General features: G+C 38.6%; 1 protein-coding gene across 5 annotated transcripts in view; it reads left to right on the top strand.

The window, feature by feature from the left end:
• LOC117272132 (activated CDC42 kinase 1-like) overlaps positions 1-5,962 on the top strand; it is a 78,853-nt gene extending 72,891 nt beyond the window's left edge. For all 5 annotated transcript variants that reach the window (XM_078173147.1, XM_078173146.1, XM_078173144.1 and 2 more), the window contains one exon: positions 4,991-5,962. In XM_078173147.1, the coding sequence (XP_078029273.1) occupies positions 4,991-4,997 (7 nt within the window). In that variant the 3' untranslated portion in view covers positions 4,998-5,962. The remainder of the gene's footprint in view (positions 1-4,990) is intronic.
• The last annotated feature ends 16,485 nt before the right edge of the window (positions 5,963-22,447 follow it).

Here is a 22,447-nt window from a genome sequence, read left to right as displayed (position 1 = left end):
GTCTGTTTGTGTTATTGTGTGACTTTGGTGTTTTAAAGGGTCAGTTTGGATACACAAAAGTCACACAATAACACAAACAGACTAACTGATGGAGGCAGCAGTAGACCAGCAGCTCCTGTGTTCAGCGAGGCAAAATTCTTACTTTTGTCAATGGAGTCTTGCATTGAAGAGAGCTCAGATAAATCCTCTCTAACTCAGCCAGGACGCCAACGTCCTCGCTCCCCCCCTCCTCTGTTAAATGGTATCTCCCAGGCACACTACATCATCAAACCATATGATGTTTGGTGTTGCCGGATTCAGGAAGCTCTCGACTTTTCAAAAATAACATAATTTTTCTTTTATTTATTATGTATTTCGCAACAGAGCAGCCTAAACACAAAAAGTCCACAATCACGATGACAAGTCATGTCATGCCGTTTTTCGACGGGAAAAGTTAAAGGATTACTCGCGATCTATTATAAAAGGTACCACTATTTTTGGCTGAGATATACTGTCTAGAAAGTGGGATCATAACTTTCACGTTTCATATGGCTTTATTTGGTGATATTTTATGGTTTTTCTATGTCAAAAACAACATCAGCTATCATAATCACACCTGATTTCAATAAGGTACAATGTTAGAAGCTGGCTGAGTGTTGTTTGATCACTGATAGTACTGTTTTGAAGCGGAGTGACCGACCTTTTGGAGCTCCGCCTGGATCTTTTCATGGAAAAAACACTGTAGAATGGTCATACTTTGAGCAATCTTCTTCAAATCTGAAATGAGTGTTCATTGATAGTGTGCCTACAGCCCCATAGTGTCATTTACCTGCACAGATGAAGCCACAGACAGTTATTCATCCTGAAAATCATTTTTATTTTATTTTAGGCAAAATCTTCAACTTTTTACTGACTTCAGTGGCCCATTACTCTGTCTCTGTATCACCTAGGTTCAGACACTACAGTCATTTTAATTTGGGTATGTCATTTTAGGCGTTTTTGCTACAAAATGGGGGTGGAGTGCAAGAGGATAAGGTTCACTTTTTGTTCTGTTCACCGTTGGAAAGAGCTGTCTGTTTGAGAAGCATTGAGCGTACAAATGCATAAATGAAACTAGGGCTGGGCGATATAGACAAAAATTCATATCAGTATTTTCAGGCTGACTGGCGATACACAATGTATATCTCAGTATTTTCTACAAAATGAGCTACATGTTTTCAGTAGCAAGTCAAAGCCACATTTAAGATGTCACACGCACTTTTATTTAAACAGACTGTGATCAAAATAAAATGCAGACAGGGATTTTTTTTCCCCGTTTGAAAATATACAGCTGCACAACATGTCAGTGAAAAATTGTATAAAATAAACTTTTTGCACACATCACTGGAGCTACAGAGGTTTAAAGGGTTGCAGCACAGGACACAAAACTGTAACATGAGTATAAAAGTATCAAGTAGGTTTGAAACAATTAAAAATCTTTGTGAGGGAGTTAAAAAATCATTTTCCATCTGTTGGCCTTTCAAATGAATCTAATGCTGGAAAATAATATAATATTTTATTTATTTAGGTTATTGATCTCATTCATGCACCGCATCAACAGAGAGGCCGAGGGAGGGAAGGAGAGACTCTTTGTCTGCATCTTGTATATGAAATTAACCGTCATCCAGGCGCTGTCTCAGTGTCACACATTAGACTACAGCTACCAAGAAGATCAGCGATGCGCTATGAACCACCTCGCAAACAAACGCTCACCTGACACGATCAAGCAGCTCTGTCTCCCACACATGCAGCACAGTGCTGTACTGCACATGTACTATTACAGTCATTTCATCCATCACAGACTGATTTAGCATCACACGTTCAACACGTAGACCGATGTCTCACTGCAGATTGAACAGAGGAGCAGCTCTGTGAGAGAGGAGAGATTGCTGGTATGCATTATACGATGCAACGTGACCCTGTATCGATACAAATGGTGTTGTCTAAATTTATATCTTGTTTGAAAATGTATATCTATATATCGTACATAGTCATTATATCGCCCAGCCGTAAATGAGACTTTGATCATACCAGACAGATGTTTCATATTGCATCTGTGGCATTTTGTCTGTCAGTGTGACAGTTAAGCTCATTGAGCACGTCTGGCCGTTCTGTCACTCGACAGCAACAAGACGTTGCTCCACATGATGGCACGGGGTAACCTTTGTCACATCTGTCTTTGGACAACACATCATTTAAATATCTGGTTCCTAGCTCAACCTAATTGCTGACAATGTTCCCTCCACCAAAATGATTTACTGTAAGTTACCTGAAAAAGTTAATAGCAGACATAAACAGCAGGCAGACAGGCAGCAGACTGATGCAATCATGGTGTGCTCCATTAATGAGGCTAGGAATCATATTTGGCTGCAAGACTGAGAAGGTTTTCTGCTTTGCTGATCTTTTCTATAGAATTATATATATATATCTACAGTACAGGCCAAAAGTTTGGACACACCTTCTCATTCAATGCGTTTTCTTTATTTTCATGACTATTTACATTGTAGATTCTCACTGAAGGCATCAAAACTATGAATGAACACATGTGGAGTTATGTACTTAACAAAAAAAGGTGAAATAACTGAAAACATGTTTTATATTCTAGTTTCTTCAAAATAGCCACCCTTTGCTCTGATTACTGCTTTGCACACTCTTGGCATTCTCTCGATGAGCTTCAAGAGGTAGTCACCTGAAATGGTTTTCCAACAGTCTTGAAGGAGTTCCCAGAGGTGTTTAGCACTTGTTGGCCCCTTTGCCTTCACTCTGCGGTCCAGCTCATCCCAAACCATCTCGATTGGGTTCAGGTCCGGTGACTGTGGAGGCCAGGTCATCTGCCGCAGCACTCCATCACTCTCCTTCTTGGTCAAATAGCCCTTACACAGCCTGGAGGTGTGTTTGGGGTCATTGTCCTGTTGAAAAATAAATGATCGTCCAACTAAACGCAAACCGGATGGGATGGCATGTCGCTGCAGGATGCTGTGGTAGCCATGCTGGTTCAGTGTGCCTTCAATTTTGAATAAATCCCCAACAGTGTCACCAGCAAAACACCCCCACACCATCACACCTCCTCCTCCATGCTTCACAGTGGGAACCAGGCATGTGGAATCCATCCGTTCACCTTTTCTGCGTCTCACAAAGACACGGCGGTTGGAACCAAAGATCTCAAATTTGGACTCATCAGACCAAAGCACAGATTTCCACTGGTCTAATGTCCATTCCTTGTGTTTCTTGGCCCAAACAAATCTCTTCTGCTTGTTGCCTCTCCTTAGCAGTGGTTTCCTAGCAGCTATTTGACCATGAAGGCCTGATTGGCGCAGTCTCCTCTTAACAGTTGTTCTAGAGATGGGTCTGCTGCTAGAACTCTGTGTGGCATTCATCTGGTCTCTGATCTGAGCTGCTGTTAACTTGCCATTTCTGAGGCTGGTGACTCGGATGAACTTATCCTCAGAAGCAGAGGTGACTCTTGGTCTTCCTTTCCTGGGTCGGTCCTCATGTGTGCCAGTTTCGTTGTAGCGCTTGATGGTTTTTGCGACTCCACTTGGGGACACATTTAAAGTTTTTGCAATTTTGCGGACTGACTGACCTTCATTTCTTAAAGTAATGATGGCCACTCGTTTTTCTTTAGTTAGCTGATTGGTTCTTGCCATAATATGAATTTTAACAGTTGTCCAATAGGGCTGTCGGCTGTGTATTAACCTGACTTCTGCACAGCACAACTGATGGTCCCAACCCCACTGATAAAGCAAGAAATTCCACTAATTAACCCTGATAAGGCACACCTGTGAAGTGGAAACCATTTCAGGTGACTACCTCTTGAAGCTCATGGAGAGAATGCCAAGAGTGTGCAAAGCAGTAATCAGAGCAAAGGGTGGCTATTTTGAAGAAACTAGAATATAAAACATGTTTTCAGTTATTTCACCTTTTTTTGTTAAGTACATAACTCCACATGTGTTCATTCATAGTTTTGATGCCTTCAGTGAGAATCTACAATGTAATAGTCATGAAAATAAAGAAAATGCATTGAATGAGAAGGTGTGTCCAAACTTTTGGCCTGTACTGTATATGATACAAATTTTTCCTCTCACCTGTGGAGAGGTCTAGACTGTTATGGTGTGAGTTGCAGAACGTTGGCACTCTGCTCCGAAAAATACATTTGAAAAGCTCAACATCAATGTCTCTTTCCAGAAATCATGACCTGGTTACTTAAGATAATCCACAGACCTTGTTGTGAGCAGGGGGGGGCATAATATAATGGTAGGGGAAACACTGGGGTATTATTGTGAACAAGATGATATGGCACACACCTATTTGTAACATGTCAAAATCATTTTTACGAGTGAAAACTAAATCACTTCTTGTCTGCCCTTCTTATTCCTATTAAATGTTAAAAGGGCTGGCCCTAGTGTGAATCTACTCTGAGACATGAGGCTGAAGACAATGATAAAAAAAAATTGTGTCCTCCTCGGCTCAGCTGCAACAGTAGTTAGCTCAGTGTTGCTAGGTGAGCTAGCAATAGATTCACACTTCCTTCTGCGCGATGATACAGTTGGCGGGTGTAGTTCGGTACAAAGAAAATTGTTCCCACATGAAACTGCTCACAACAAGGTCTGTGGATTATCTTGAGTAACCAGGTCATGATTTCTGGAAAGACACATTGCTGTTGAGTTTTAAAAATGTATTTTTTTTTTGGCACTTTGAGCACCACAAGCTGAGTGCCATCTAGTTCCATTATAGTGGAGAGAAGGCAGACATCTCTACAGCTGATATCTCCAACACTCTGCAACTCACAGCAAAACAATCTAGACTGATGAGAAGCACTACAGGTAAGAGGAAAAATATGTAAATTTGACTTTGGAAGTCAAGGTCTTTCTTCTAAGATAATGTAAATATCATTAAAGTTCAATTTTGAGGATTTATTATTTCATCTCGTGATATTTTTTCGATCTAATCTAAAGCTTCTTTATATTTGCAGACGGTGACAGAGATCAGAAGCCTCCGAGCTCTGATTGGAACTTCATCCTCAGTCAAACATCATCAGAGGAGGTGAATCTGCTCCTGACCGTTCCCATACACGCTTCAGACACGCCTCCAATCAGAAGACTGTTATCTGACCACAGAAGAATCAAGCACACTTTCACTGAACTAGCACAAAATACCAAACTTTACGATGGCTCCATTCATACTAAACACGGACAAAAGACAAAAAATATTTGGTCTGAAAGATATGTGATTGTTGCACTTCTTAAGAAATTTATAGACTGCCATGTACGCCCTTTTTTTAAGTCGTTCAGAGACAAAAATGACACTTCAATTTCATTTAGTCAGCCTAACAGGTTCCCAACAGAGTCAGAGATCCTGGGTGCTACCATACTGTGTCAGAGCCACTTACTGGTATCCTCACTGCCGCTATTACACTGTTGACCAACTGCAGAGAGACACTCTAACCTTTCTTTTGTTAATGTTAGAGAGCTGGTTTGAACATGAATGTGAAGAGGCCACAATGAGTTTAATAGCACAATCTACACAGTAGGTCCACACTTTCCCACCAGGTCACTGTATTTAGTCAGAATATGCCAAGAACTGGTTCAGTGTGACTGAACAGTGTTAGGATTTAACCGAGATACTGTAGTGTTAACAGATTTTACCTCTGCCACAGAAAAGCACAACAAAATACAAAACTAGAGGCGCACCAATATTTTAGATAAGAATTTAGCTGACAGCCGATACCGATGTTTATTTTGTTTTGTTATTTATTCGCCCCTCTGTACCAGAGAAACAAAGAAATCTTTACATAAAAAAGTCATTCAGCCCTTCATTACACTATCATTAAATGAGCCCAAATCTAATCATACAAATTTATGAAACAACCTTTGAAACAAACAAATTCTTAACATAAAAAACATATTTTAAAAAACAAGTGCTTCAAAAGCCATTTCACTATAGTTCCCTCTCTAATATCTATCTTATGTTGCTGTAAAAACATTAACAAACAATAGTTTCTCACCAAAAGCTAAATTTTACAAGCTAACATTGAATGCATCATGAGAACATTATTATTCCCTTCACCCGACACATAGAGCTGGAACGCATCACAATGTAACTCAGTGCAACCTCCGTTAGCTGTTAGCGCCGGCTACCAGCTGCTACCAGCTAACGTTAACTTGCTATCCTCCTGCTGATGTCAAAACGCATTTGATGTTCACAGTGTAGCATTATTAGGGGAACGATAGAGTGTGTCCCCAGATAGTGAGTTTACAGGGGGGCTGTGGGTCAGGAGCCAGAAGAATGGCGGTTCAATCCCCGGCTCCTCCAGTTCGCATGTCGAAGTATTACTGGGCAAGATACTCAACCTCAAATGCTCCTGATGTCTTTGTGAGCATGTGTGAATGGTAACTGAGTAGCAGGTGGCACCTTGTACTATAGCCTCGGGCACCAGTGTGTGAACGTGTGAATGTGACTCGTAGTGTAAAAGCACTCAGAGTGGTTGGAAGACTTTAAAAGCACTATAGAAGTGCAGGTCCATTTGTCCTTTGTTCCAAAGGTGTCCTGTGGAAGATCTCTGTTTGTCTTAAACGTGTTTGCTATTGTCCTTGAGACAACGGGACGCTGTTAGTCTGGAGCTTTGATTTGTAGCCTGCTCAAAATTGATGGAAATGGTAAATGGACTGCACTTGTATAGCGCCTTCCTAGTCTTCCAATCACTGAATAACTATTATACAGTGACACTGACACCAATAACTACTAAGTGCTTTGTTGTGGGGGGACACACCAATTTGCTTTCAGAGCTAATAGACCCACAGAGGACGCCATTGCTACAGCTCCCCACACCACCCTGACCCACCTAGAGCAGCAGGGCAGCTATGTGAGGCTGCTCTTTATCAAAGTGCTGTAACACTACATGTCAAATTCATCCATTCACACACACATTCATACTCTGGTGCCACCTGCTACTCAGTTTTTAAGACACTCACAGCCATCAGTGGCAATTTGGGGTTCAGTATCTTGCTCAAGGATACTTTGACATGTCGACTGGAGCTGACAATGTGTGCCCCAGTGTGACATGACACAACGGAGAACATCGGCCACTGCCACCTGCATGTCATCTTATTTGCCGATAGCGGTCAACAGGGTGAATATCGGCTGATAAATCGGTGCATCCCTTTACAGAACTAACACATCATTTGCTCTTTAACAGTTATAAAGAGGGGTGTGGATGAGATGAAGAAAACTGTTTGCTGCTGAAAGACTGTGGAGTCCAAAAAAACATGGAACAGAAAAATTTCTCTACAATTAGGTAAAGCTCATATTCTCCCCCAGAAGTGTTGACCTGAATCTAAAGATTTAATGGAAACAGATGATCAGGGAAGCAGTTAGTCCAAGTTCTACTTCTTCTGCAGACCCACAAAACTGTCAAATATATAATCAAAGAGTATAAACAATATCCCCTTTATAAAAATTTATGTTAAGAAAATACTGATAAATTTTAATATATTTTGAACACAGTGCTCAGAGACAAAAGAAGACTGTTATGTTCATTACAAGCCACTGTATAAATTATTCAGATGTGTCTCTCCTCACTAATCCATGACTGCCGCCACATGTGGCTCGAGAACAAAAAGGCCACGCAGTCAGTGGAAACTTCCTGCGCCAAGATACAGTCTCTCCTTATTCCTTCCCTCTAAGCACTTTGCCCAAACAGAACTCCTGCACATCAGCTGAAACTCCTGCCAGCTGGGGGTTTTCTGCAGACTCCGTTGGCAGCTAATAACAGCAACGTAGTGAAATTCACCCCAAGGCACAGATCCTGTCCCATAATCATCAGTTAAAACCACAACTGTGATATTTTGGTCAGCAGCTTTGGGGGCAATAATTTAACACTGGGAGGACGTGTCAGCTCTGTGCGAACTCACTGCTGGATGTGACAGTACACTTTGTGACTAGGTATTGTTGCAGCGGAGCCCCTCAGCTGTGAACGCAGGAAGCTTTCAGGCCTTTTGTTCTCTGGTTTTATTCCTGGGGCCAGATGCGTAAAACTCTGCATAGATTCATGACTGTGTATGCACAGACAGAAATGTGCATGTGCATTCTTTTGGTCAAATTTATAAAGCCGTGCGTACGCATGCGTCTGCTTTATCTATCTCCATCATTGTGAAACTAAGCACAACCTGCACAAGCCCAACATGGTGTGTCCCCCCCTCTAAAATTCACTTTCCTTTAGTCAACCACGTCAAAAAACAATACTTGACAAGTAACTATGGTCGACTCAACACACATGATCTTCAGGTGCTATTGAAAGAAGAACTGTTTGCCAACTGGTACCAAACTATTTAAATGACAATATAAATGATTATCCTTGTGAACTCACTGGCTCTGCGCCCACCAGCCCCTCATGTCCACGAAAACCCCAGTATGTGACAGGTCTGAGCTCAGTTTGCTCGTGCACAAACTTCAAATGGCCGCTGAAAAGCAAATATGGATCCACAACCAGCCGGCTATCTGCCTGGGAACATTAAGAGTCTTTGAAGAAAAATAAAAAGTGTGTTTGGAATTTATTTCTAAAGGATGTACAGGACTGACTTTGGATGACAACCTCCAGTAAAAGCTTTCCTCCCGTGTGCAATAAGGCTGCTGTGAAACCTGTAACCTCCCAGTCTGTCCATCCATCAGTGCCATGCAACTTTCATCTCTGTCATCGTGTGTCCCAGTAAGTGAAACACAGGAAACACTGTTCTCAGTATAAAGTGTTTGGTGACTCTGATTTCCTCCCCACAGTAGGATCAAGTTGTCCTTAAACACTGATCCAGTTTTGCCAGTTTTCCCCTCTGATGTGTGTTTGGGTAAAGCTGACTGTTAACCGGTGCGAGAGGACGACTGGATGTGAGTGCGGCCCCCACAGTCTGTTCATGTGTTGTTTGTCTTTATACCAAGCTGCTGTAGTTGTATTGAAGGACTGAAGTGAACCTTGTGGTGTTATGATCAACCTGAAGCAACATTCTCCTGTTGTGGTGTTGACACTCTGTTAGAAATCTCTGTTCAGTTCTCTTTAGTCTTTGTTACTTCAGATACCGTCTGCTATGTTCAGTCATTCATATCGTTTTTGCTGTTTTTCTTTTCTCCTTCAATCCAACTTGCCATTTCTTCCTCATTTGTAAGTATTTGCTTCCCAGAATGTGTTTTATGTTTAATGCCTACTGTACAGTTGGTTCTCATTGTTTCTCCTCTCCTGGGTTGATGGAAATGTTCAAGAAAAGTTCATGCTGCCGAATTTATAAATGTATTTTTTATTAAAGAATTAATTATTTTTTACCTCCTTTCTTCTGTTTTTTGTTAACATGTTCCACACAGCACTCAGATACACAAGAGCTAATAATTAAGATAAGACCAATACTGTATTAATTAGCATTTAGGTATTTTTAACGGACACTGAGCTGTTTTGGTCCTTTTACTCCACAAGAACAGACACCTATGTTTATATGAGCTCATCAGTTTTTGTTAGTAATACTTATCAAATGTGTAATGGTTAAAGTACTAAAACAAGTAATACATTAATAAATCATCAGAAAAATAATGATGAGAGAATAATCTGTGACCTGATTTAAGTCATTCATCAAGAATCCAAGGGAAGAGTCTACAACCACCCTGATGGAGCCCGTCCTTCAAGTAAGTGTTGCTTTGTGCCAAAAGTTTATATCCGACTTTTTTAACGAAATTTTGACAACATACTGTACTATGACGTTTTTAGTGTGATTTTTTTTTCGACATACCAAACTATGACGTTTTTAGTAAGATTTTTTAGACATACTTTCCAATGACGTTTTTAGTGAGATTTTTACGGCATACCTATGACTTTTTCAGTGAAATTTTGACGACATGCTAGAGGCTACCATGACTTTTTTAGTCAGATTTTTTCAACATATATACTGACTTTTTTTTAGTGAAATTTTGATGACATACAATCCTGACTTTTTTAAACTAAATTTTGACGTCATGCTATATTATGACGTTTTAAGTGAGAATTTTTTTTGACATTCTATACTATGACTTTTTTTAGTGAAATTTTGACGACATGCTATGCTATTTTAGTGTGATTTTTTTTTAACATACTATACTATGCCTTTTTTAGTGACATTTTTACAGCATAGTGAAATTTTTTTTTTAGTCAGATTTTTTTGACATACTATGACTTTTTTAGTTTTTAGGTTTTTACAGCATACTATATTATGACATCCTTAGTGTAAATTTTTTGACATACTATACTATGACTTCTTTAAGGAAATTTTGAAGACATACTATACTATGATATTGTTAAGATTTCTTCAACATAATATATTATGACTTTTTTAATGTAAATTTTTCACATACTATACTATGACTTTTTACTGAGGTTTTTACAGCATAGTATACTATGACATCTTTAGTGTAAATTTTTCGACATGCTATGCTATGACTTCTTTATTGAAATTTTGAAGACCTATTATACTATGACGTTTTTAGTGAGATTTTTTTTGACACACTCAATACTACCACTTTTTTAGTGAAATTTTGAGGACATACTATAATATGACTCTTTTGGTGAGAGTTTTACGGCATACTAACTATACTATGACATTTTTAGTGAGATTTTTTTCGACATACTATTCTATGACGTTTTCTTTGAGAGTTTTTCAACATACTATACTATGACTTCTTTAGTGACATTTTGACGACAAACTATACTATGATGTTTTTAGTGAGATTTTGACGACATACTATACTATGATGATTTTAGTGACATTTTTACGGCATACTATACTATGACGTTTTAAGTGTGATTGTTTCAACATACTATACTATGATGATTTTAGTGACATTTTTACGGCATACTATATATTATGATGTTTTTAGTGAGATTTTTTTTGACATATGAAACTATGATGTTTTTAGTATGATTTTTATGACATACAATACTATGATGTTTTTGGTGAGACTTTGACGACATACTTCACTATGACTTTTTTTTCAGTGAAATTTTGATGACATCCTATACTATGACTCTTAGTAAGATTCTTATGGCATACTATACTATAACGTTTTTAGTGTGATTTTATCAACATACTGTACTATGATGTTTTTAGTGTGATTTTTTCCGACATACTATAACTTTTAGTGACAATTTTCGACTTTTTAATGACATTTTGATGACATACTGTGACCTTTTTAGTAAGATTTTTTCGACATACTATACCATGACTTTTCAAACGAAATTTTGATGACATACTATATTATGAGTTTTTAGTGAGATTTTTTTTTGACATACTATACTATGACTTTTCAAACAAAATTTTGATGACATACTATATTATGACTTTTTAGTGAAATTGTTTTTTGACATACTATACTATAACGTTTTTAGTGTGATTTTTTTTCTTCAACATACTATACTATCATTTTGTAGTGAAATTTTGATGAGATACTATGCTATGATGTTTTTAGTATGATTTTTATAACATACGAAAATAGACCTTTTTAGTGAGATTTTTTTGACATACTATGCTATAATGTTTTTAGTGTGATTTTTTTTCTTCGACATACTATACTATGATGTTTAGTGTGATTTTTACAACATATGAAAATAGACATTCTTAATGAGATTTTTTTCAACATACTATACTCTGACATCTTTAGTGCAAATTTTTTGACATGCTATTTCTTCTTCAGTGAAATTTTAACAATATACTGTACTATGATGTCTTTAATGAGATTTTTTTTTGACATACTACAATACTATGACTTCTTCAGTGAAATTTTGACGACGTACTATACTATGAATCTTTTAGTGAGATTTTTACGGCATAGTATACTATGATGTTTTTAGTGTGATTTCACAACATACCATACTATGACGTTTTTAGTGAGATTTGTACGTGCTATACTATGACGTTTTTAAAGAGATTTTTACGACAAACTATAGCCTACTATGACGTTTCTAGTGAATTTTTTTTTGACATACTATATTTTGACTTTTTAGTGAAATTTGAGCGACATACTATACTATGACTCTTAGTGAGATTTGTATGACATGCTTTACTATGATTTTTTCAGTGACATTCTGACGATATACTATACTATAATGTTTTTAGTGTGATTCTTTTGATATACTATACTACAATGATTTTAGTGTGAATTTTTTTCGACATACTATACTTTGACTTTTTAGTGAAATTTTGGCGACATACTATACTATGATGTCTTTAGTGTGATTTTTACAACATACAAAAATAGATATTTTAGTTCGATTTTTACATCATACTATACTATGACGTTTTAGTATGATTTTTTCAACATACTATAATGTTTTTAATCTGATTTTTTCGACATACTATACTATGACTTTTTTTCAGTGAAATTTTGACGACATACTATACTATGACTTTTTTAGTGATATTACGTCATACTATAATGACTTTTTTAGTGAAATTTTGACGACATACTATACTAATACTATACTATTTTTAGTGTGATTTTTACAACATACGAAAATAGACGTTTTTAGTGTGATTTCCTTTGACATACTATGCCATTTTAGTGAATTTTTTTGCGACATAATACTATGACTCTTTTAGTGAGAGCTGTACGACGTGATTTACTATGACTTCTGACGATATACTATACTATAATGTTTTTAGTGATATTTTTACAACATACTATACAGCATACTATGACTTTTTTTCCGTTTTTTAGTGTGATTTTTACAGCATAAAAAAAAGATATTTTAGTTCGATTTTTACAACATACAAAAATAGATGTTTTTAGTGTGATTTTTTTCGACATACTATACTTTGACTTTTTAGTGAAATTTTCACAACATACTATACTATGACTTTTTCAGTGACATTCTAACGATATACTATACTGTTATGTTTTTAGTGAAATTTTGACGACATTCTATACTATGACTCTTTTAGTGAATGTTGTACGACGTGATTTACTATGACTTTTTCAGTGAAATTTTAACGACAACATATAACAACATATACTATGATGAATTTTAGTGAGATTTTTATGCCATACTTTATTTTTCACGTTACATTTTTATACCATAATGTGCTGACTTTTTAGATGTAGTTGTTTATAATCCCATACTATGTTATCATATTCACATTTTTATTCCATGCTATCATATTACTCTCTATCTACTCTATAAAACGTTCATATCATACTAAGTCATGACTTGTTTTAATCAGTTTTATATCATATTATACTATGACTGTTTTTTTCTTAGTCTTTTTTTTATATCACAGTACACTATTACTTTTTGTAACTAGAAAAGCACTCAGAGAGTGCAGACCTCCGCCAAGTAGGTGATATTCCCTCCCCCTCTGCATCAGATTTTGCAGCCTGCATCGCAATTAGGTTATTTCCATCACTATCATTATTAGGTTATATGCCTATGCCTACGCCCATGTCACTATGGAGACACTGTGGTGTATTTATTTCGTTTTTATTTTTTTCCAACACAGAACATTAATTTCAACTTAAGAATTACAACAATATTAAGCAAGCAGAACAAGACATGCTTTCCGGCCACCAGATGGCGCTATTTTCACGGTCTTTAGAAATTGGAACTGCTGCTCAGGCTGTCAAGATGATAGACTTTATTTATTATTTTATCCACTTTGCTTCAACCGATCACCACCAAAATATTATCATCTGTTTCTTGTCCCATTATCCACATTCCCTGAAAATGTCATCAAAATCAGTTAATAACTTTTTGAGTTATTTGGCAGACAAACAAACAAACAGACAAACAAACAGATAAACAGACCAATGCCAGCGAAAACATAACCTCCTTGGCGGAGGTAATTACATATTTATATCATACAATGCTGGAACATTTTTATTACATTTCTCCCAATCATAATTTTGTCTGAATTTGTTATGATATCATACTATATTATGACTTTTTAAAATCAGATTTTTATATATTATTCTATAACTTTGTGTTTATGACGATTCTGTACAATACTATATTGCGACTTTTTTCTGGGATTTTTTTTTTATCATATTAAATTATGACTTTTTTATATCATACTAAACTATCACTGTTTATAGGTGCAGAACAGTCAAGGGTAACGATAGCTAAAAATCAAACAAAAGTGAAACCATTTACATCACATTTAAATTTCACCACCTCTGCATCGACAGTGCTGTGAAATGTGTAGCTAAAGCTCACTGAGTCACTGGAGTGTCAGACTAAAAGTAAAAGCCTGTTGTATATTTTTTGTCTCAAATTTGAACTGGTTATTTAGTAGCTTATGGGTGTCGACCTTTCAAAAGCAAAATTAACCAAAGCTGACATCCCTACTTCTGAACACTGTGGGGTACTTGTACACCCCCAAGATGTACTGTGATAATGCCCCAACTTTTCACTATTTTCACAAATTCGACTACACTTTTAATAATCTAAACAAAAATACCAATAAAGATTACTGTTTATGGCAACCATAAATGTGTACATATAACCAGCTGTGCTCAGCTGTGCAGTGGATTGTGTTGCACAGTGAGTAACTTCATAAGTAAGTAGTTATCCTGTCCTTCCAGCAGCCCTCGTGGCCTTTGTCTGTGTGCGTGACGTGACAGATCGATCTCAATCAATTAGGCTGCTGTGTTTGTGATCATCGACTGACGACATTGTGAGGCCTTGATCCCCTTGAGAAAATAGAGCTCAGACCTTGCATGTGACAACCATATTGATCCTTGCAAGCACACATATTAATTGACCACCACATTGTATATTCATATCAACACAACACAGAGGGCTCTATGGTTCAGAGTTCATCAATTGTTCCCAACCTAAATGAGCACATTGCAGACTCATTTGTTTATCGATGATACGGCTAGAATCCTAATGATGTAAAATGTCTATAAAACATGAGACTTTACTACACAATGAAACTGGAAATTTGGCCAAGTGGAAAATGGCTTGGCAGAAATTTTAAAAGACGGGAAAGGCTGAGGAAGTGCTGAACGTTCAGTCACACAAACACACACTATCTTTGATTTTCTCCCTCCCTTTCTTTTCTTTAGACACACATCATGCTTTACTGTTGGACCTGAGGAACCTGTGCTTACTAATGAGAGACCCAGTGAGCCCTCCATTCATCTTAGTGGTGTGCTTGTGTGTACAGTATCATTACTCCGTCCCTGGGCAAATTATTAATGTCTGTTGTTCCAGTTGTTTTGGGCATTAGAGCAGAGGGCTCACAGAAATCCTCGGAGAAATTATTGTGGTTTTCACCAAACAGAGGACGGTAAATAAAGAGGGAAGAGAGATAAAGCAAAAGCAGGAGGAGAGCTGCCAAGGAAGTGCCGAGGAGCAGATAAGAGTGTACCTTGTGCCGTCTAGAAAAGAAATCCTCCTCCATATATATTTATATATGCATATATGTGTCTACAGTTTGCTTTATAGAATGTGATTTCTCTCTTTCTCTTTTCTGTTTTTCTTTCTTTTTTATTTTTTAAGGAAAGTATATTCTCTCCCCAAGACTGTCTTTTTTCCCACCTCGCCAACTTCTTTGTTGTTCGGAGTTGAAACTTTAACTCGGAGTTGAGCATATGGCACAGACACAAACCTTCAGAGTGCGATGGAGAGGAGGAAGATAGAGTGATGACGGGGTGATGCTTCTGAGAAATCGGAGAGAGAAAGAGGGAAAAATCAGAAAATAGAGGGATGGGTTGGTGACTGGACTGAGAGGGAAATGGTGTTGTGCTGAACTACAAGGTTCTCCATTAATCTTTCCTTTACTTCCTCTCTCTTGCCAGCTCTATCAATATAAATAATCACTGTAATAAACATGACATCTATATAATTTCTTTCCATGCAGTTAGGTCTGGGCAACAGGGCTGAAAACGGGGCACAAAATACTATATAGTATGCCAGAAAAAAAATTTGTATGTCCCAATACACAGTATGTCAAACGCAGTATGCCAAAAATACCAGGATGTTCTACTACATCTGGTCTGATTTTGCAGTTTGCAAGCCAGCGTGCTTTTCTGGCTATTCTGACCCACAATCCTCTGCACAGCGGACGATACGTCACATCGAGTGAGCTGCAAACAGATGACAGCTGTTTGACAGCTTATTGACAGCTGTCAGAAGTCGCAATGATGAATGACCATGCATTCAAGTAACTGATGACCAGTCGAACAGTATTAATAGGAAAATTGACAAATTAGTCATAAATATCACAAACAACAAAAGGACGTACCTATAAAAATGACAGAGAACTGCAGATGTAATTTCATTGTCACAAATATAATACGTTAGAATCTACAATCTTACTTTAAACGTTAAAGGAGAAATCCGGTATTTTGCACTTTGAGCCCCATTTCTGGCTTGTTACCTCCGCCAAGGAGGTTATATTTTCGCCAACGTTGGTCTGTTTGTCTGTTTGTTTGTCTGCAAAGTAACTCAAAAAGTTATAAACGGATTTTGATGAAATTTTCAGGAAAATTTTGGTGGTGATCGGTTGAAACAAAGTGGATAAAATAATAAATAAAGTCTATCGTCTGACAGCCTCAGCAGCAATTCCAATTTCTAAGACGGTGAAACTAGTGCCATCTGGTGGCTGGAAAGCACGTCTCGTTCTACTTGCTAAATATTGTTGTAATTCTAAAGTTGAAATTAATGTTCTGTGTTGGAAAAAAAGAAAGTGAAAAATACATAAAAACATATTATATTCTGTGTTGGTACAAAATAAAAACAAAATAAATACACCACAGTGTCTCCATGGTGAAGGCCCAATCGTCACAATTTTGGTCTTAACCACTCTATTTCATCATAAACATTTTGGGGCTCAAAATACCGGACTTCTCCTTTAAAGTTAAACTACATACACTGCAAAGTAGCAACAGCAGATCTCTCCGGGTTGATCTGTGTGCTGCTTGTTTTACCTCCAAGGTAACCAATATAAAAGCAAGGGGGTCAAAGTTCAGGAAAGGTGCATAACTTCTAAATGGATTCACACAACCAAACTTTATTGAAAGACCCAAACACACTCCATTTTGACACATCCCTTCTCCTAACTCCCCAGAGGTAGATTTTAGTCCATTTGCTGTACTCAGAGGCTTCTCAGAGGTTTCTTAACTCAAGCTGAAACTTCTTTAATCACAGAGACAAATTTCTGAACATGTGCAGGCTCATTTAAAAGGCAGTCAAGTTTCTTTTGTATCTTACTGTTACCTCGGGCTAATTATTTCAGACAAATAAAGATCACTGCAGTGAGAGAGGAAAAAGAGGATCTTAAATTAGGATCAGGCTGAGACAAGAGGAAGCCTATCTCGTAGGAGCTGAATTTAAGAAGTAAGAGAAAATGGTCAAAATCTCATATTGGTGTTATACTGAGCTCAGTTATATCCAGGAGAAACAGGCCAGGCAAAGAATAGATCTTATTTTAAATTTTCTTTTCCTCTGGGTCAAGACCCAGCTGTCATCTAGTTCCATTATATTGGAGAGAAGACAGACATCTCTATGGCTGATATCTCCAACACTCTGCAACTCACACCAAAACAATCTAGACTGATAAACAGAACTACAAGTAAGAGGGAAAAATATGCATTTGTGATTTGGCAACCTGGTCTTATTTTGTCGAATAGCGGTGCTTGGGCAATGACTTCCAGCGTCAGACCCTGATGAAAAAAGCCGTCCTTTCACGTCGGCACGATACACGGCTGGTTGCCGTTATTGTTTAATGCCGTCTGGTGGCGTCATAGAGAAATGCGGCTAGACAACAACGCAAGCAAAGGGAGCAAAAAGTCCAAGCAGTTGGGAGGGGTGGTGGATGGGTCCGATAATCACCAATGTTCTAAACCCTGTTCTTTTTTTCTGAACCCAACCACATGCGTGTTTACTAAACATAACCAAGTGAACCCCAAATTGCTCCAGATGGCTGTTCCATCGGCGCATCAGTGTGTGTGAATGGCTACTGAGTAGCAGGTTGCACCATGTATGGTAGCCTCGGCCACCAGTGTGTGAATGTGACACAGCATAAAAGTGCTTTGAGCTTTGAGTGGTTGAAAGACTAGAGAGGCGCTATACAAGTGCAGTCCATTTACCATTTACTATTCAATTTGCACTGCTGGAAGATATTTGGGGCTTCAGAAACATATTTGTACAGAGTTGTAGATGCATGTTGGGACAGATGGAACATTTGACATCGAGCATTTCCATTAATATTGTGACTAACATGGCTTCTAAAAACAGCTGATGACTATTAACAAGTAACAAACAGATACAAGTTACCTACACCAAACTGTATCCAAATAGAGTTTTTTGAGTGATGACATCAAAACCATAAATTGTTTCAACTCTGCCCAGTCTCCCCTGATCAATGCTGCATTTCCTGTAGCAGAAAAAAACGACACAGATCCGGGAGAAATGCAGAGACAGAGCTGACAAAGATGGCAGGTCAGTCGTGTGGGCACAGTACAGGACAAAACAAACCTCAATGTAAACACTGTCAGACACTGTATCACTGCCTCCACAATGCAGTGTGTGTGTGTGTGTGTGTGTGTGTGTGTGTGGTGTTCGAGGCGAGACAGATGATGTGTCTGCACTCGGGACACGCAGGTGAGCTGGACGTCAGGCTGGCAGTAAACAGCCACTTCTAAATGCATATAGGGGAAAGAGAACATATGGTAAACAGTGGCTCATTTACACATCTAGCAGATATGTGAGAACATCAGCATTCATTTGAAGTCGTGCGGCCACCTGATGAATGTTCAATATTCCCTCTCTTCTACCTCTGGGTTTGTCTCCAGCTCCTGAGGGAAATATCTGGCTCTTTAGCTGCTAAATGTCGCACTACACTCACCAGCTAGTTGCCAACTTTACGTGCTGCTGAATGCTGGGCAGCAGCAGTGTTTGACACTTGCAGTTTATTATAGAATTATCTAATGAACTTCCTCCCTTCTCATATTTATTACCTTATTTCAGCACATGGTGTCCAAACCTATATTAATATATACTGAAATTAATCTCCCATACGGCCTTAAAACATTACATGATGTGACCGTATATACAGAGCGGCTGTGAAGCATGTCCTATCATTTGACATAATAAGACAGGAACGTGTGAGCGTCAGCTGTGAAATGTTTAGAGAGCCGAGCTGTTATTGGGCTTATGACTGTTATATTGGCGCATTATGTTCATGTTCCCTCTGCCAACCTCCACTCATGGATGTAATTGGATTTCTGGAAGTGCCGATACACGTGCATACACAGGCATATTGAACGGAACAGGTGCACGCGTGAGATGTGCTGCAGCAGCGGTGGCGGTGGCTCAGAGGAAGGAAGGCTGCAGAAGTGGCTGTCTGTTAATGCAAATTAAACAGGATGGTTCCATGTACTAGAAAAGTAATAGTGCATTAATATAAAAAGGTTGTGATGTTCATCTGGGGCCCTCCTTTTCCGCTGTGTCGTTGTCAATCTTGTTTCTACTGCAAAAATGCCTCCCACCCAGCTCCATTATATACAATTTCATTTTCTACGACTCTTTTTTTGACAGACAAATAGCCAGAGGTGCACACTGACTTTAGAGGAAATGTCTTAGTGGTAGTGGTGGTATAGTGCTGGCCATTTTTTTGGACATCGGAAAGTCATTTCTAAATGCTCAGGACCTGGTTTAAAAAATGAAGAAAAACTGTTTCCCTAATTACAAAGCCTGGGTTGTAATTAGTTAAGACGTGCATCATATGGCAAGTAAAGGAGACAAAAACAGTAGTTATAGTTAAAGTGTGCCATATTGAAGGAAATGACGGGAGGAGGAGTGGAGAGGGTGAGGAGTGAAGTTTGGAGGAGGAGGTGGTGGTGAAGGATTGGAGATGACTGGGGAATTGAAGAGGAGAGGAAGGTGATGAAGGACTGGAGGAAGCAAGACGGGAAATGGAAAGAGGTGACACTGTGGTGACAACAGGCAGGAGAGGTGGTCAATAGCTGAGAAACTGCAATCAACTCAACCTGGAGTCGATCTGAGCCGTGATGTTACATTTAAGGCTGCAACAAACACTTATTTTCATTACACACTGATCATTTTGCCAAGGAGAAAAGTCAGAAAATAGTGAAACATGCCCGGTGTAATTTTCCCGAGCCTAAACTGGCATCTTCAAATGGTTTGTTTTATCAAACAAACAGTCTAAAAACCCAAAGCTCTTCAGTTTATTATCATGTATGACACACGACAGCATCAAATTATCACATTTAAAAAGCTTAACTCCGGAAAATGATTGACTTTTTTTTTACTTTTAAAGTGATTATTCAATGATCAAAACAGCTGCAGCTGTAGTTGCATTTACATTGCTTTCATTTTGCAGATGTCATGTCATGTACTTTATTTATATAGCACTTTACAACGACCACAGGTGAATCAAAGTGCTTTACAAGAAATTAAAAACACAACACACAACAGATTCATGAATAAAAAACAACAAATAAAAGGATAAAACAATAAAATAAAATAAAATAAAATAGGAGTGTCACCACATTACTGAGTATTCAAATCCATCCTAAATAAATAAGTTTTAAGTTTGGATTTGAAGAGGCTCAGGTCAGAGGCAAGACGTACAGTACAGGCCAAAAGTTTGGACACACCTTCTCATTCAATGCGTTTTCTTTATTTTCATGACTATTTACATTGTAGATTCTCACTGAAGGCATCAAAACTATGAATGAACACATGTGGAGTTATGTACTTAACAAAAAAAAGGTGAAATAACTGAAAACATGTTTTATATTCTAGTTTCTTCAAAATAGCCACCCTTTGCTCTGATTACTGCTTTGCACACTCTTGGCATTCTCTCGATGAGCTTCAAGAGGTAGTCACCTGAAATGGTTTCCACTTCACAGGTGTGCCTTATCAGGGTTAATTAGTGGAATTTCTTGCTTTATCAATGGGGTTGGGACCATCAGTTGTGTTGTGCAGAAGTCAGGTTAATACACAGCCGACAGCCCTATTGGACAACTGTTAAAATTCATATTATGGCAAGAACCAATCAGCTAACTAAAGAAAAACCAGTGGCCATCATTACTTTAAGAAATGAAGGTCAGTCAGTCCGCAAAATTGCAAAAACTTTAAATGTGTCCCCAAGTGGAGTCGCAAAAACCATCAAGCGCTACAAGGAAACTGGCACACATGAGGACCGACCCAGGAAAGGAAGACCAAGAGTCACCTCTGCTTCTGAGGATAAGTTCATCCGAGTCAGCAGCCTCAGAAATCGCAAGTTAACAGCAGCTCAGATCAGAGACCAGATGAATGCCACACAGAGTTCTAGCAGCAGACCCATCTCTAGAACAACTGTTAAGAGGAGACTGCGCCAATCAGGCCTTCATGGTCAAATAGCTGCTAGGAAACCACTGCTAAGGAGAGGCAACAAGCAGAAGAGATTTGTTTGGGCCAAGAAACACAAGGAATGGACATTAGACCAGTGGAAATCTGTGCTTTGGTCTGATGAGTCCAAATTTGAGATCTTTGGTTCCAACCGCCGTGTCTTTGTGAGACGCAGAAAAGGTGAATGGATGGATTCCACATGCCTGGTTCCCACTGTGAAGCATGGAGGAGGAGGTGTGATGGTGTGGGGGTGTTTTGCTGGTGACACTGTTGGGGATTTATTCAAAATTGAAGGCACACTGAACCAGCATGGCTACCACAGCATCCTGCAGCGACATGCCATCCCATCCGGTTTGCGTTTAGTTGGACGATCATTTATTTTTCAACAGGACAATGACCCCAAACACACCTCCAGGCTGTGTAAGGGCTATTTGACCAAGAAGGAGAGTGATGGAGTGCTGCGGCAGATGACCTGGCCTCCACAGTCACCGGACCTGGACCCAATCGAGATGGTTTGGGGTGAGCTGGACCGCAGAGTGAAGGCAAAGGGGCCAACAAGTGCTAAACACCTCTGGGAACTCCTTCAAGACTGTTGGAAAACCATTTCAGGTGACTACCTCTTGAAGCTCATGGAGAGAATGCCAAGAGTGTGCAAAGCAGTAATCAGAGCAAAGGGTGGCTATTTTGAAGAAACTAGAATATAAAACATGTTTTCAGTTATTTCACCTTTTTTTGTTAAGTACATAACTCCACATGTGTTCATTCATAGTTTTGATGCCTTCAGTGAGAATCTACAATGTAAATAGTCATGAAAATAAAGAAAACGCATTGAATGAGAAGGTGTGTCCAAACTTTTGGCCTGTACTGTATGTCAGTGGGGAGTTTATTCCAGAGCCTGGGTGCGGCAACAGAAAAAGCTTGGTCACCCCAGTGTTTGTATTTAGACCTGGGCTCTTCCAACAAGAGTTGGTTAGAGGACCTCAGCCTTTGCCAAGCCATCCATTCATCTATTTTCATCCGCTCATCTGGGGACAGATCACAGGGGCAGCCTCAAAACCAGCCACAACT

The sequence above is a fragment of the Epinephelus lanceolatus genome, chromosome 12 (assembly GCF_041903045.1).
Source record: "Epinephelus lanceolatus isolate andai-2023 chromosome 12, ASM4190304v1, whole genome shotgun sequence".
In the NCBI taxonomy this organism is placed as follows: domain Eukaryota; kingdom Metazoa; phylum Chordata; class Actinopteri; order Perciformes; family Serranidae; genus Epinephelus; species Epinephelus lanceolatus.
Note: the sequence above shows the minus strand (reverse complement) of the source record. Positions and strands in the feature narration are given on the sequence as shown.